Genomic DNA, 14,697 nt, shown 5'->3' with positions numbered 1-14,697 from the left:
TTAGTTAATAATCCAATTTAGTGAAACACTATATAGAAGGTATTTTTTATTTTGCTTTACACTAGTAAGTGATACCAAAATTGTATAGCTTTCCCAAGCTTTATATTATCTTTACATAGTATAAATAGTATCTCTTTAATAATCAGTATAAAGACCAGTAGTTTTAGACCAGCTCATTTACAGAAGCAATGTGCATAGTTTTCACTTGGGGCTTAAACATCAGCCCTGGAGGTAGTCACTTATCATGGCCCTACAGCTCACTGTGTAATAGATACCCATGGTCTGTTTCATTGTACAACCTCTGTCATACAGCCTTGGCAACTGGGTGATTTTTTTTTTTTTTACTTGAAAGGTCATTGCTTGTCACCCGTATCATCAACAAGAAGGCCAGAGTTATTGCCTTATTATTTGATGAATCTCCAGAATTATTTCAGTTTTGCTTTACCTGCATGTTTCTCTGTATAGATGTCACTTTGTTGTAGCTGTTGATGCTGTTTTCTTTGAAAACATGCACTTCTCTCTGGAGATACCAGTTATATCGTTCTTCATTTATGTCTATGTTTTTGTAATTTGGGACACTTGATACATTGTTCTATTTCTGCCATAGGATGGAAAACCACATACTTAAAAATCAGGATTGTTGATTGTAGTTTTGGTCCCACAATTTACATTTTTATGAGATCATCATTGATATCATGAATGAGGTTATTTTTAATTTAGGCCAAGTATAAAACTTTCGAGATGAACTTATTTAGTTGTTGCTTTAAGCTGATTATGTATATAGTCTTCCTTGAAATCTATGGGCCAGTAAAGTTTCACCATAAAGGTATGGGTGATTCCTTTTAATAAGCAATCTTTTTGTATGCTCTGAAATTGAGTAAAATATTAATGGTAAGCCTGAGATTCATATTTTGTCATACTGAGCATAATAGTGTGAAATATGTCAATATGCCGATACCAAACTTCTTCACTCATTTTAAGCTTCAGAGGCCATCTGATGATCATTTCCTTGTTGGAGTTCATCAAGATGCAGTTAGACCATTGCTGCTCACAAGGTTTGAGGTGAACAGTGTCAGGAAACATGCGTTTCTTTGAGGCAGTTGAGGAAACAGAGCCCTTCAACATTTGTCTTTCTCTGCACGAATGAAATGTTTAGGCTTCTTGAAGAAACAACTTGAAAATACCCCTGAAATTTCTACAAGACCTTGCATTTTCTTTTTACATGTCCGCAGCAGTGTGTCACAGAACAGCATGAGCCTTCATAGCTGGTTATGAAATCTTGCTGCAGAATGCCAGATCTTTCAAGGCAGCTTGACACATGTACATAGCTTATTCTGAGTGAAAAGGAAGGGGAATGAAGACGTGAAGAAAGTTGCGTAGTGTTTTCTTGCTTTGCTTTCCCTGTGTCCAGTGGCTTCTCTCAGAAGTCCCTGGCTCACCATGAAACTAGAACAGCTTGGTTTCCTGTTCGGCCACCCTCATCTAGTGTAATGGAAGAAAATGTCTGTCTTCTTTAATGCAATTGATGAACACTTGGTTGATGTATTGTTTGTATAAGCAAACTCACTTAGTGAAGTGCCGTCTTTGCTAAAGGCACCATTGATGTGTTATTTGACCGGTGTTGTGGAGAGGGTCTCTAAACACACATTTGTTCCAATGAGTGTGGCTATAAACACCCACTACTAGAAACTAGGGTATTGTAAACCCTAATCTCTTCACACATTATTTTTGCATCAGGATATTTTTAATATGTTCACTAACTATGCCCATATGCTTTGAAATTTGTTTCCTATATATTGCCATGTTATTGCTTACCAACAAAGAAGATAATGCTGGCCAGGCAGAAAGAGGGTAATAGATAATGATTGCTTGCTGTTCACACAAAAGCCAACTACAGGAGCCATCTATAAGTAACAAGCCCACATGTTTTCTTGCAGCTTCTTCAAATGAATGCTATGACTCTTATTATTCAGAAAATGATCATCAAAGTCTCTGCCGTTTGCTTCCAACTCTAAAAAAAAATCATTAACTTGTTTTTAACAGACATTCTTCACTCAGGATATGCCTGTTGCACAATGTTGCATAACACCAAGGGGAACAGAGGTTAGCATGCACCAAAAGGATTATTTAAGAGTGTGTGCCAGTGATGCTGGGATAAACTATTGTGTATCCCAGTGATGTTGGGTATGTGTAGCATTAGAGTCATTGGTGTCTATTTTGAGCAGAGCTACTTTCATTTCAGAAGGCCAGATCTGGAAGGTAAGCTAAAACCTGTCACTGAGAAGCCAGAGCATTCACAGGGCTTGAGCTACGCAGTACAGTGTGCACATCCAGTATCCGATCTGGACAAGAGGCCATCAGCAGAAGACCTGCTGACCAAAGTCTTTAGTCAACGGGATTGAGCATTTCTCTATAGGATATAGTTAACCTAGGTAAAAATGCCACTCCCTAGTCACTAAGGCAGAAATGTCTTCTCTCATAACCAATTCAAGGCGCTGTTAGCTTTCAGGTTTATTCTTTTGATAAGCATTTCTATTCCCCATTTGGCTACCATCTGTGGACTGGGGGAAACCTGTACATGGCTAACAGTGGCTAGTTTCAACTAATCTTGGTTCAATAATCAGCTGTCATTCTTTACAAAAAGGGGGATCAGCTCATATTGTATGCTACTGTTAAACTAAAATATGTAACTATCAAAAACGTTCACCACCACAGCTAACAAGTATCCACCCCATGAAGTTTTCCACTTTTGTGAATTAGTATAGCCAATTTATATTTATTTACTTGGCATCAAATTCTTGTTTGCTCTGTATACGTGGATGTAAACTGGCGTCTGATTTCAGGATTTGCCAAACTTCATAAGGCAAATTTAGAAAGGCCGACCTTTCTGGTTCCAGCCCTTCTAAAGCTATAATCAGAACGTAAGGTTTTTCAGTTTGGGGGGCTCATGAGAGCAATTAGACGTCTGCTTTCTCAAACGTAAGAAAAATTGCTCTTGATTTTTTTAAATTTCGCAGAATTTGCCAAGTTTGTCTAAGTCAGTCTGTAGGAATCCATGTGATTCCCTTCTCGTGATTATTTTGCATTTCCCCCAGCAGCCCAGCTCCCGACCCTCGGGGCCCAGTGGCCGGCACTCGGTGTCTGTGGAAGTGCAGATGCAGCGCCAGCGGCAGGAGGAGCGTGAGAACTTCCAGCAGGCCCAGCGCCAGTACAGCTCCCTGCCTCGGTGAGTTCTTACGTCACACAGCCCTTGCAAACTTTCCCTGGCCTCTCCACCTTCCACATGGTGGCCAGAGAGGAGCCGAGTGATGGTGGGTTGCTGCCTGGCTTAGAGGCCATCTTACTATGTGGCAAGAGACTAGAAAGAAAGATGGCTCAGGAGATGCCAATATTATCACTCAGAAACTCCCTAATGGAAAGCAGGTTCCCGGCCCCTGAGAACAGGGGCTTACAGCTGGACCCGGGTTATAGTATCAGTTCTACTGCCTCCCCTGTGGCCATGGACAAGAGAGCTTCCTTATCTGAAAATGGAAAGATAACTCTGCTTTTGCTTAATTCATAGGGTAACTAGAGTAACTGGTACTGTGTACACCTAGAGCTCTGTAGAACGGTGAGGTGTTTGCTCCGTGCTCAGCCCTTAGCTGAGCTTTGTGCTCCCTAACCTCCCTCTCTTGTTGTTCTGCCTGCTCTGCATTTGCTTGCATTTGATCCTCAGAGGATTCCAGGGATCCCCTCTATTTAGCTGAGAGCCACGTGGGAGGGTGTATCTGCTGGGCTCTAGACGTGGAGCTCCCTCTGCTACCAGGTTCTCTGTCGGGCCTGGAAAGCACTCAGGTGACTGGGCCTAACACAGGCAACAATAACCACTTTTCCATCTGAGTATTTTTTCTATTCACAATAAAAATAAAAGTATTTAAAAATATTCAGCTTTCCAAACTTCCCCAAACAAGTCACTCCTCTAATCACAATTCTTACAGGAATTTGTTTTTTTACTTCACACCAGGTGTCAAAATCAAACCAAGTGACAAAAACATTTTGGGTAGGAAAATAACCCACTTACCATATTTTTATCAAGTGTTTCAAATATGAGCAAAACAACTTTTACTTGGCGGGGGTGGGGCAAATCTGTAGCCTAACTGACTAATATAAAAGTGAGCTTGATTCAAGTTCTAATAAAGATGAGCCTCTTTAAATGTTAAATGGTCACTGTCATAACCATGAGGGACTTGACCACACTGCCCTGTGCCACCAGGGGGATGTGGCTGTGGATGAGAGGCTGTACCGGGATGAGCACCATTACAATGGTAACTTGTTCATTCAGTTGTTCTTTTCTCAGTTCATAAAATTGTATTTCCTTGGAGGAATAAATTATTTTTTTCTTTTACATAGAATTATCTTTTCTTTTAAATAGGAGGATAGCCAGAGGGGAGGGGGGAGGGAATTTCAGGGGAAAAGGGGAAGGGTTTACAGGAACAAGTATAAAGGACACATGGACAAAAACTGGGGGGGGGTGGAAATGGGAGGGCAGTGGGGTGGGCTGGGGGGGTGGGCTTGGATGGGAGTAAATGACAGAAAACTGTACTTGAACAACAATTAAATTGTAAAAAAAAGAATGAGGTGAAATATCAAATATAAAAAAATTAATAGGAGGATAGCTAACAGTTATTTAGCCCATTCTAGGTAAATGGCATTGAAGGTTAGGGCTGGGCAGGGCCTGGAGATATATTATCTAACAAGGAAATGGCTCTTGAAAGGTTAATTAACAAGCAACTTTCTCAAGGTCACACAGCTAATACAAATTCTGTCAGAATTCAAACCCAAACTTGCCCGCGCTCTCTAGAACCATTATTTTTTATGGCTCATTGCTACCAAGAGCTTTTATTTTCAAGTTTTGAATATTGACAGATGTGAGTGTAAAGCCCCCCTCTGTGCTCTAATGCCCTTAGCATTTGGAAGGAGGCCACTTTATGAATCAGCTCAGTGCATCAGCTGCTGGATGCCTTGGGGATTATACATACGGCTTCTTCCATGCCAGTGCCCTTCTCCCAGCCCACTGGCTTGCAGTCATCAGAGACAGGAGCATGATAATGTGAGTGAACTGACACAGTGGGCTTGGCCCTGCTGCCGCAGCCACATGGGGGCCCGTGGCACATCATGGCCCATGTGAATTGTTACAGTATGCTGTGGGAATATGCTCTTAGTCCATTGGCAGATTGTGTGGCTTTGTGTATTTTAACTTGATGGAGAGTATTTATAAGAAATGGAGGAGAAATATTCATAAAGAGGAGTGAGTTGACATACACAGGAATAAGGAAGGGACGTGGGGGAGAGAGAGTGGCTGGAGGGCCTGGAAGGGCAGATGGCCCGGTGAGAAAGAGGCAAGGGTCCTGAGTCGCAGGAAAGAACAGTGTCAGAAAACACGCATATTGGAGGTCAGCCTTTCCATGGAGTTTTTCCTGGTCTCATTCCATAGGAGCTCAATATTCCAAAAAGTCCTTTTGTCCTACACATCTCCCCTGTTCTTCACTCTCCGTCGTCCTTTCCCATACCTCTCTCTGCCTCCACCTGAAGCACTTGTAGAAGAATCTATACTTCCATGTAGAAGAGGGTTGCTGCTATTGGTACTACTGGTACTACTGGTGTTTCTCAGTGTTTCCCTAAACAACTGAAACTTTCCCTCTGGGGAATTGTAAAATTCCCTGATTATTTTTCCTTCCTATTCCCCTATTTTCCTTAACAGTCTTCTTTATTATTAGCCATTTTATTCTGGGCAGGTATCAGAAAAGCAAAAAACCCAAAATGTTAGACTTGTGTACATATAGGCAAGTGGGACTTGACATGTTCTCTTCTTGTAGAGGCTCATTTCTTCATGTGAACCTCCCACGTGTGACAACAGTTAGGTGTGTGGAGCCCGGCCCCCTGCAGAGTGGCTGCACTGCGCCGCAGGCTGTGTGCAGAGCCTGAAGAAAGGCAAAAAACCACACAGGAGGGCGGAGGGGGTGGCAGTGGTCTGCTTGAGCTGTAGAGCAGCCCACGCCTCTGACATCCGATATTCTTCAGGGACACTTGACCTCTGCTTTTCGGATGTTGACAATTAGCAGCGTTTTATCTAAACAAGTTTGTACGGCATTTGATACCAAAAAGAGCTCATACACAAAAAATAGCTCAGTTGCCAAGTAGAGCATAAAATAAAACAAATGGTCAAGACTTTGTCTCAGTCACACTAGATAAGGTGGTTTGAATTAGAGGGATGTCTGTGAGCCAGAGTGGCTTGAAATCCTAACTGTAATTAAGGAAGCCTATAGGCAGAATTCCAGTTTCATTTTGAAATGTCAGTAGGAAACATTAGCCAGGTGGTAACATTAGTTCTGAAGGAAAGGGGACCTCAGTGGCCCCACATTCGATTGTCAATCAGTTAAGGTTTCTTTTTTATTTTTTAAATTGCTGAATCAATTTTTTTATTCTTTTTTTTTTTACTTTCTTTTTTTAAAATCTATTTTTTAGTCCTAAATTAGTTCCTTTATTCAGTATCCAAAAGGCAACACTCAAACTGAGAAGTGCATTCAGGCATAGTCACTGATAAATTAAGTACCTAAGGTCCTTTATTAATTTTTTTAATGTTCCTGCTCATTTTTATTTTTATTTTTTTTTATATTAAATTTTATTTAGTTACTTTTCAAGTACATTTTTTTTCTCTTCCCCCCCCCCGCCCGGTCTCCCCCCTCCCTCCCATTCCCCCCCCCCAGTCCTCATCTCTGTGTCTTTCATACTTGTTCCTCAAAATCCCTCCCCCTTTTTCCCCTTAAGTTCCCTTCCCTCTCCCCTCTGGTCGCTGCCCACTTGTTTCCTGCTCATTTTTAAATGTCTCCAAATTTCTTCTTGATTTTTCCCTCTCTCTCAGGTTCACTCGGTTGGTGTCTCACTCTTCTCTGCTTTGTATGTCTTACTTCTCCACTTTCTTCACACCCTGACATGGTCTCCCCCACAGGCCCATTTATTATGCCTCTGGGCTGCTTGTCTACTTGTTAGCTTTGGTCTTTACAACTTTCCTCATACTCCTGCATCCTCCTCACCTCGGTGGCTCTCTGCCAGCACCAGGTCTTTGCTCTGAGACCTCTGTGCTGTGGTGGCCTGTAGACCACATCAGAGATTGTTGTAATCACTGAAAGGTAGTTGCTGACAAACCAGGGTATGTGCTCTCAGTGAATTCAAAAGTTTCTAGTGGGCTCATTCCAAGACCAGACAAACCTGCGTGTTGGTTAGAAGGAAATTCAGTGGAAGGAGATTAACATTTTCTTGCTGCCATTGTTACTGAGTCCTTTGGGTTCTCGTGGCACAGCCAAGAGCTTCCATCTCATCTCTGTGGAGCGCGTGGACTTGCCTTCACTGAGGGAGGGTTTTCAGTTACTCTCTAGTGCCTGTCTCTCCTTCCTATCTCTACTCAATTTCTCTGACAAAGGAAGAGAAAGCCAATATTTTTAAAATATTTTTATTGGCCAGAATGGTGTCCCCAAAACCCAGAGCCTACTCTTTGAAGGCAAAGTGACTCTGCCTTCAGACTCCTTCTCCAATACCCAGTAGTCAAACATTTACTCTGTGCCCCACTTTTCTAAGCATTTTACTTGTGTTATTTTGTTTATTTCTGCCCCATAACGTTATGAGGTTACATATTATACCTACTTCACAGACAAGGCAAGTTGGGCCTGGAGAGCATAACCCTCCCAGTGTCACTCAGCTGGAAGGCGGCAGATTTCAGATTTGCACCCATGTCTGTCTTGATCCTAAGCCACACTCCCATTGTGCCTACTACCCAGAAGACTAGTTTCCTAATGCAGGAAATTCTTGCTGTCCACTGTGCTCTTTTGTTTCTCTGTGATCTGCTCACTTCCTGTGTCTTAAGCAGAAGCTATGATACACTAGCTTTCTCACCAAGGGTGTGTGTGTATGTGTGTACATGCGTATGTATCTATGTATATGTACTTTCCTCAGAAGGTCTGCTTACCTCTCTCTATACTGACTAATTTGAGGAAAATTTTAGCTAAAAAATTCTCCCACATCATCATAGTTTCCACCCCTATCAAACCTTTAGTGAATTCTCAATGTATTCTGGAATAATTCAGAATTCAACATATGATGCATGACTTCCATAGAGCTTCCTGGACTGGGAGTGGGGGGGATGGAGAGAGTTAGTGGGGCACTGCAGGCCAAGGGTGACAAAGAGTGAAATGTCTGCAGCCTATTTCTGGTTGTCTTTAGATTGATAACTAACTCATGAAGAAGTCCCACTTTTGTTGCTGTAACACCAGTAACAAGTTCTTTGTTTTAATTAAAGTTTCATGATTAATGCCAAATCTCTGGTTTCATGCTGGCACTTTCCATCATTCCTGTCTCTGGGCAGATTAATTTATGACTTTTCAAGTGCAGATAATCAGTGCTTTAGGCAAATAAACTATCCCATCAAATGTAAGGATTCTCATCTGGGCCGATGGTACAAAAAGTCTGATTCCCTTTAAAAGAAAACCAGATAGATGTACTGTAGCTTGCTCAGTTAATCATAGTCATGTCCAGAGATGAATATATCTTTGAATACATTTTAGGCCATATGGAAAACAGGCGGGTTTCATCCCAAACCATATTGATCGCACTGCCAAATGTTCAAAAATTTCAGTTGCTTCCTCTCTGTGGGAGACCCAGTGACTGCATAGCCTAGTTCTTCTCTGCAGGGGCCCTTTTGCACATTCCATTGTGTGTGTGCTGATGCAAATGGCTGAGCAATACATACTGTCACCAAATGGTTTTCTTATTGATAAATGGAGCAATAGATTTTGTTTTACTACTCAATTCTCTTTATGTCTCTTCCATTTCCAAGGTGAAAAATTAGGGCATGTCTTCCTTCCTAGCACAAAATTGTTTTACTTTATCATAGCCAATTTTATTGTAAATTCATAAAAGCATCTAGAGACTTGATAGTAAATTAAAGATGTTTCAAAACAATAATGTTTCCAGAAAATGATGTGCAACTTGATTGCACAAATGATGAGAATTTGAAATCTCTGTGTGACTGATTTATTCCCCTAGCATGTAGAGACCAAGAGGGAGTTTGGTAAGTTGTCCTGGCCTTTGGTGAGGTGACAGTGCGCGGGCAGACTTCAGGTCTACAGTTGTAATGAGCGTGAGTTCTGGGGGGTGTCAAGTGCTGACATACACAGCTCCAAAGCCCAGCTGTAAGGGACTACCTGTTGCATTTTTAGTTATAAAGGAGTCTAGACTTAAGTCTTTCATAACTGAACTCATGTTGTAATCTATTACATGTACTTCCTATTAGCTCGCATCTCTGGCATCATGGTGGCAGCTGTGTAAAATATTTGCTTTGCTTGTTTGAACTGAATTATAATGTTCTGAAGCAAGCAATTATTGCTGGGTTAGCTGCTGCCAAATCACTAATCCTCCTCTACAGCATCTTGCCAATGTGTCTAACTTGTAGGAGATACATGTTACCCTGAACAGAGCAGACAGTACGTCCCCAGGCACAGAAGAAGGACCCTGTTTCTGAGCAGCTAAGTCTCTTAGTTCTCTGTCTTGTTTAGCCCTTGTTATTCAGTGGTCTAAGGCTTGTGCTTGCTGAGGGCAGTCATGTGTTCTTCCTCCAGCCCCCATCACAGTGTCTGGCACATGAATGGAGCACAGTACTATTTGTTGAAATATTAAAATGCATATCTCCCATCACCCATTCCTTTCTCTTTTCCCTCTCCCCTCCTCCCAATCTTACACTGACCTTTGGGCTTTGCTTTCTAGCCAAAGCAGGAAAAACGCCAGCTCTACCTCCCAGGATTCTTGGGAGCAGAACTACTCTCCTGGGGAAGGCTTCCAGAGTGCCAAGGAGAACCCCAGGTACTCTAGCTACCAAGGCTCCAGAAACGGCTACCTGGGTGGGCACAGTTTCAATGCCAGGGTGATGCTGGAGACCCAGGAACTCCTTCGCCAGGAACAGAGACGGAAAGAGCAACAGATGAAGAAGCAGCCCCCTCCCGAGGGACTCAACAACTATGACTCATATAAGAAAGTCCAGGACCCCAGTTACACTCCTCCTAAGGGGCCCTTTCGGCAGGACGTACCCCCCTCCCCTTCTCAGGTCGCTAGGCTGAACAGACTCCAGACTCCTGAGAAAGGGAGGCCCTTCTATTCCTGAGAAGAGTGGATGCTTCATTAATGCAATAAAGGACATTTTCCTATAAAGACTTGTATTTTAGGAGTTGTTTAAAAACCTCCATGGTACTATGGGATATATCTGTTGTTGGTATCAGTGCCTTTAAGCACCATGGGCAGAGATGGAAAGCCTTATTCTCTTTGCCATATGTCTCAAGTGTGTTTCATGGGAAGATTTCCCATCATCTGACAATCATCTGCTTGGAGCATTCATACACTCTGCATCTCTCTGGAGGACCAGGGATTCTGAGACCGACTCAAGGGAGGTTCATGGCTTTGTGTTACAGCTACGTTCAACTAGTGGTGACAAATTACCTTGTGGCCAAGGTGATGTTGATTTCTCTTTATTACCTTGAAGTTTCCTGAGATGTGAGGTGACATCTCAGTTTCTGGTGGATGAAAGTGGGTGACATACTCCAGAAATTGAGTCTTTACAGTACTTCACATCACAGTCATATATAACCAGTGTGTTTCCCCTTTTCATTCTCAGCTCCTATAATAGGAAGGTTCCTTCATGTTATAAAGAGGCTAAGCCATATTTCTACATTATCTGATTATGATGGGGCTCCATTTGTAACTGCCTTATAACTCAACATTACCAATAAAGTGATCATTCTATTCTGAGATTATAAATACACTTGTTCGGTCATGTTCCAAACACATGTGGTAAGTCACCACAGCTCTGGGTAGGGAAGGTGGGAGACGGGAGGGACCCCTGGTGGGGAGGGGCTGGGCCTGCCCATCTGCAGGCCCAAACATATATCGCAATGTGGGAAGTGGTAGCTAAGAAAATTCTGCCAGGATAAGCTTCTGGCCCAGTACATTCAGGCAATTATTTTAATTAGTTTTTGATTGACAGGTTGGCAGGAAGTGCATAAAGTGGGGCAAAGATAGGTCAGTCATTTGGACATTCTGGAAACTCATCTGCTTTCTGCTGCTTCTCATGTGGATCGGAATTAACGTGTGTCGAGTGCATCCACTTGCTGTATCTGCCTGGTGGTGCCATCCATGCTACTGAATAATTCTGCCGTGAAACAGGAAAGACAAATAAGAGAAAACCCACCACATGTCACACAGAGAACATTCTGGTGTCCCTGAACAGTGGTGGCAAAAAGTGCTCCTCATGTCAATATTTTAATGCACATGTGGGTCATTAGGACCTCAGTTGCTCTTGTGTTTTCATCTGTTGGTCTCAACATCATGTATTGTAAACCATGGCCAGGTTGCTAAAGTGCCTGCAAATCCCAATGTGAAAACGCTTGAGATCAAAGCTCAGTATACCATATATTAACAAGGAAAGAAAAAACAAACACCCTGTACTGCTATGCCTATTTTTTTAATGGCACATTGTATTTTGTGTCCACTTGTTTTTAGAAAATGTATGAAATGTCCATACACGTACCTATGTCTCTTTTGCATTTCTCTATAATGGTTCTATTTGTTCATAATGTGTGGTGACGTTTCACAATTATGTTAATGTAAACATGGTGACCTTCGATGGCAGGGCTCTTTCTCACAGCCTGCCCTGAGCTGCAAGGAACAGCTTCCTCTGTACATATGAGACTTATAATAAAAGGCATATTTCTTCCGTTGGTGGTGTCTGTAATATTCTTATGGAAACTCTCCTAGCTGGGTTTTTTAAGTATATTAGCACATGTGGGTTATTTTTTAATATTTAGTGAAAGTTGAAAGTTTCCTCATGTCTGTCTGTGCAAACACAGAAATGGGTGATTGATTGCTTATTTGAACACCTCAGGAAAGGAGGACCTTCTGAATGAGTCCATGAAAGGCCCAGGCTGCTGAAAGAAGCCTGGGTAATTCTGAATTGAAGGAGCCAATATGCTAGAACTAATTGGAAAAAAATAAGACAGAGAATAAATGTTATTATTGCCCTTTGCTCCCTTTGGATCATTTGAGCAAGCCAAGTGTTTGGATTGAGTTCTATCTATCCTTGAATGTGGTGAGCCCAGAAAATGTCCAAATTCTAGCTCACTTTTAATACTAACCTGGCTCTTATTTCCCTGATTATGAAATAAGGCTTTACTAAATCTTGCAGATGGACACTCATTAGTATTTGCACGATGCTTTGATGGTATGAAGGCAATACATCCTATGTATGTCTTTATGCACAAATATCGTGGTCCCCACCCAAAGGTTTTGCTAAAACCTGTCAGAAATGTTTTTCTTGTGGGGTGCCTGCCTTCTGCTGGTTGTCATAGCAGCCCTCATTCTGTCACTAAATCCAAATTCACATCAGGATTCTAATAAGAGTTCTATAGCAAGCCAAGTAAGTAACACGTCTTTGTTTCTTATATGCATGCACGGTGTGGAAAGTAGAAAAGGAAGATGGACAGATTTGTTAATTTTCTCACTGAGCAGCAAGCCCATTGCAAATGCCGAAACTTGCAGGTTATTTATCTCAGCTGACAGTGAGAGGTAAAGCAGGAGAGGTAATCTTAAATGTTGAGGGGACGCAAATCACAACAGAATTTGTAGATTAAAACGGACAATTTGAGCTGTACCAAGAAGTAGGAATAGATATGGGTCCGCACAGAAGTAAGAATATGCTCCATGAAATAATTTTGTTTGAATAAACTCACCTCTGGCTGCTCCAGGACACCTCACAAGGTCTTCCATGGGTCACTGGAAGAGCATGTCCTAGGAAGAGCCAAGCTGGACTCTGCCCAGTACCACAGGGGGCATCTCAAGGCACAAAATGGGGCAGGCAGCCCCACTTGGATAGGGATGGACATGGAGTAACTCAACTGTCCTTCAGAAAAAAATGCTCCACTATTATATTACCACTTTAGTCCATTATTAGTATATAGTCTGCCCTGGCCAGGTGGCTCAGTTGATTGGAGCATTGTACCGTAACGGAAAGATAACAGGTCTGATTCCCAGTCGGGGAACATATGAGAGACAACCTTGATGCTTCTCCTATATCAATTCTTTTTCTCTCTCTCTCTTCCTCCTCTCTAAAATCAATAAACATATCCTCAGGTGAGGGTTAAAAACACCATAGTCTTATAAAGATTAACATGTAAATATAAATTATAAAAATATTATATAACGTCTATATTGTATGTAACTTAAGCACCATCCCTCCACCCCCTCTCCCTGTGGGCAGTTAGACACAGACTACTACTCAGAGGTCAAAGCACCCACAACTGCCTGGGCTGTCCCATGAATGGGAAGGAGTGTGGGACCTGGGTTGTTCAGGTTTTCTGCCAAGGAATTTGAATATATCACATCAGATAGAGTAAACCAAATGAATCTTCTGTTTCTTTGAGTGGGAGAAATTTGTTTTATTGGAAATCGTTTCTGAAAAGGGGCAGAAATAGTTAAACTGAGCTGACCACTTTGTCAGCCACGGGCTTGGTGATTGTCTGCCACCATGAGTCCAAGACCAAGGAAAGAGACTGGGGCTGCTGAGGCTCCTCTGTCCATGTTGTTCACTGTTAACCCGGATGTGCTGATCATCTTTCAGACTGCTCCCTCCCTTCAGTAGTTTTTATTAGAGTACATGTTTGTGTATACATATACAAGCATACGCAGCATATTTCTGTAATTCTATATGTGTCTATATTTGTCTGGTTTAGTGTTCCTCATTTCATCCTCTAAGTCCTTCAAACCCTAGTCTTACCCCCAGTCAGAACCAAGCTTTGGTGAAGCAGATGAAGCAGGCAGTCCTTTGTTTCTGGCTCTGCTGGTCACAGATTATGTCACTAAGGTTGAGCCACTGCTAAGTATATGTACTCCATCATGGACGTCCTTCTTTGATGGCAGAGTGTGCCATAAATTTTAATGTCTATTTCACAGTCATTTTTTTCCCCACAAAGATTACTCTGATGATGACATGTCAGATAAGGAGATAATCTTTCTTTCTTACTTTAGAGACAGGATATCATCTTAATAAGGCAGCTAATAAGCACATTCACAGGTCAGAAAGAGAGGGACGGAGGTGCTTTAATGGAAAACCACCTTCAGCTTTGAGTAATGATTAGATCACAAAGCTTGTTGAATTAAATTGCTTTTTGTTTTTAGTGTGCAAAGGATGAAGGTTGTAATTCTGAGCACAAGCTTTAAAAAAACAAGAAACTTGTTTTAGTTTAGGTCTCATGGCAAAAAGGGAAGATAGTCATTGCATTCCTCATAGAAGGGATTTGTTCCCCATCAGCTATGCTCTTCCTTCCAAAGCCCATCATCTTCCCAGCCAGTGCTCATCTCATCTCCCCTCCTCTTTCTTGTCTCTGTTTTCACATCCCACTCAGCAAAGTAAAAGCCTAAAAGTATCCTTTAGCCTTCAGTTCAATTTCTTCAGGTTAAACCCTATAGTAGAAAATTTCATTTTTAAAGGATTCTGTTTGGTCCTTTTGATCAATCATTCTTTGTTAAGGAGGATAATTGCCTTTCCTCACAAGTTTTTCTCTTCTGAGTTTAGAATTAAATAATTGCTTTTTTCCTCATTTTTAATTTTCTAAAGCAAGTCAT

At 41.8% G+C, this 14,697-nt stretch overlaps 1 protein-coding gene across 15 annotated transcripts in view; it reads left to right on the top strand.

Moving 5' to 3' along the window:
- The window catches only part of PARD3 (par-3 family cell polarity regulator), a 766,077-nt gene extending 754,280 nt beyond the window's left edge, over nt 1-11,797 (top strand). For 8 of the 15 annotated variants that reach the window (XM_053668865.1, XM_053668863.1, XM_053668869.1 and 5 more), the window contains 2 exons: nt 3,096-3,226; nt 9,796-11,797. In XM_053668865.1, the coding sequence (XP_053524840.1) occupies nt 3,096-3,226; nt 9,796-10,189 (525 nt within the window). In that variant the 3' untranslated portion in view covers nt 10,190-11,797. The remainder of the gene's footprint in view (nt 1-3,095; nt 3,227-9,795) is intronic. The other 7 variants (XM_053668874.1, XM_053668872.1, XM_053668873.1 and 4 more) reach the window with 1 other exon arrangement.
- The last annotated feature ends 2,900 nt before the right edge of the window (nt 11,798-14,697 follow it).

The sequence above is a fragment of the Artibeus jamaicensis genome, unplaced genomic scaffold (assembly GCF_021234435.1).
Source record: "Artibeus jamaicensis isolate MK-2021 breed Jamaican fruit bat unplaced genomic scaffold, CSHL_Jam_final contig_515, whole genome shotgun sequence".
Classification (NCBI taxonomy): Eukaryota; Metazoa; Chordata; class Mammalia; order Chiroptera; family Phyllostomidae; genus Artibeus; species Artibeus jamaicensis.
This window is presented reverse-complemented; position numbering and strand designations above follow the sequence as displayed.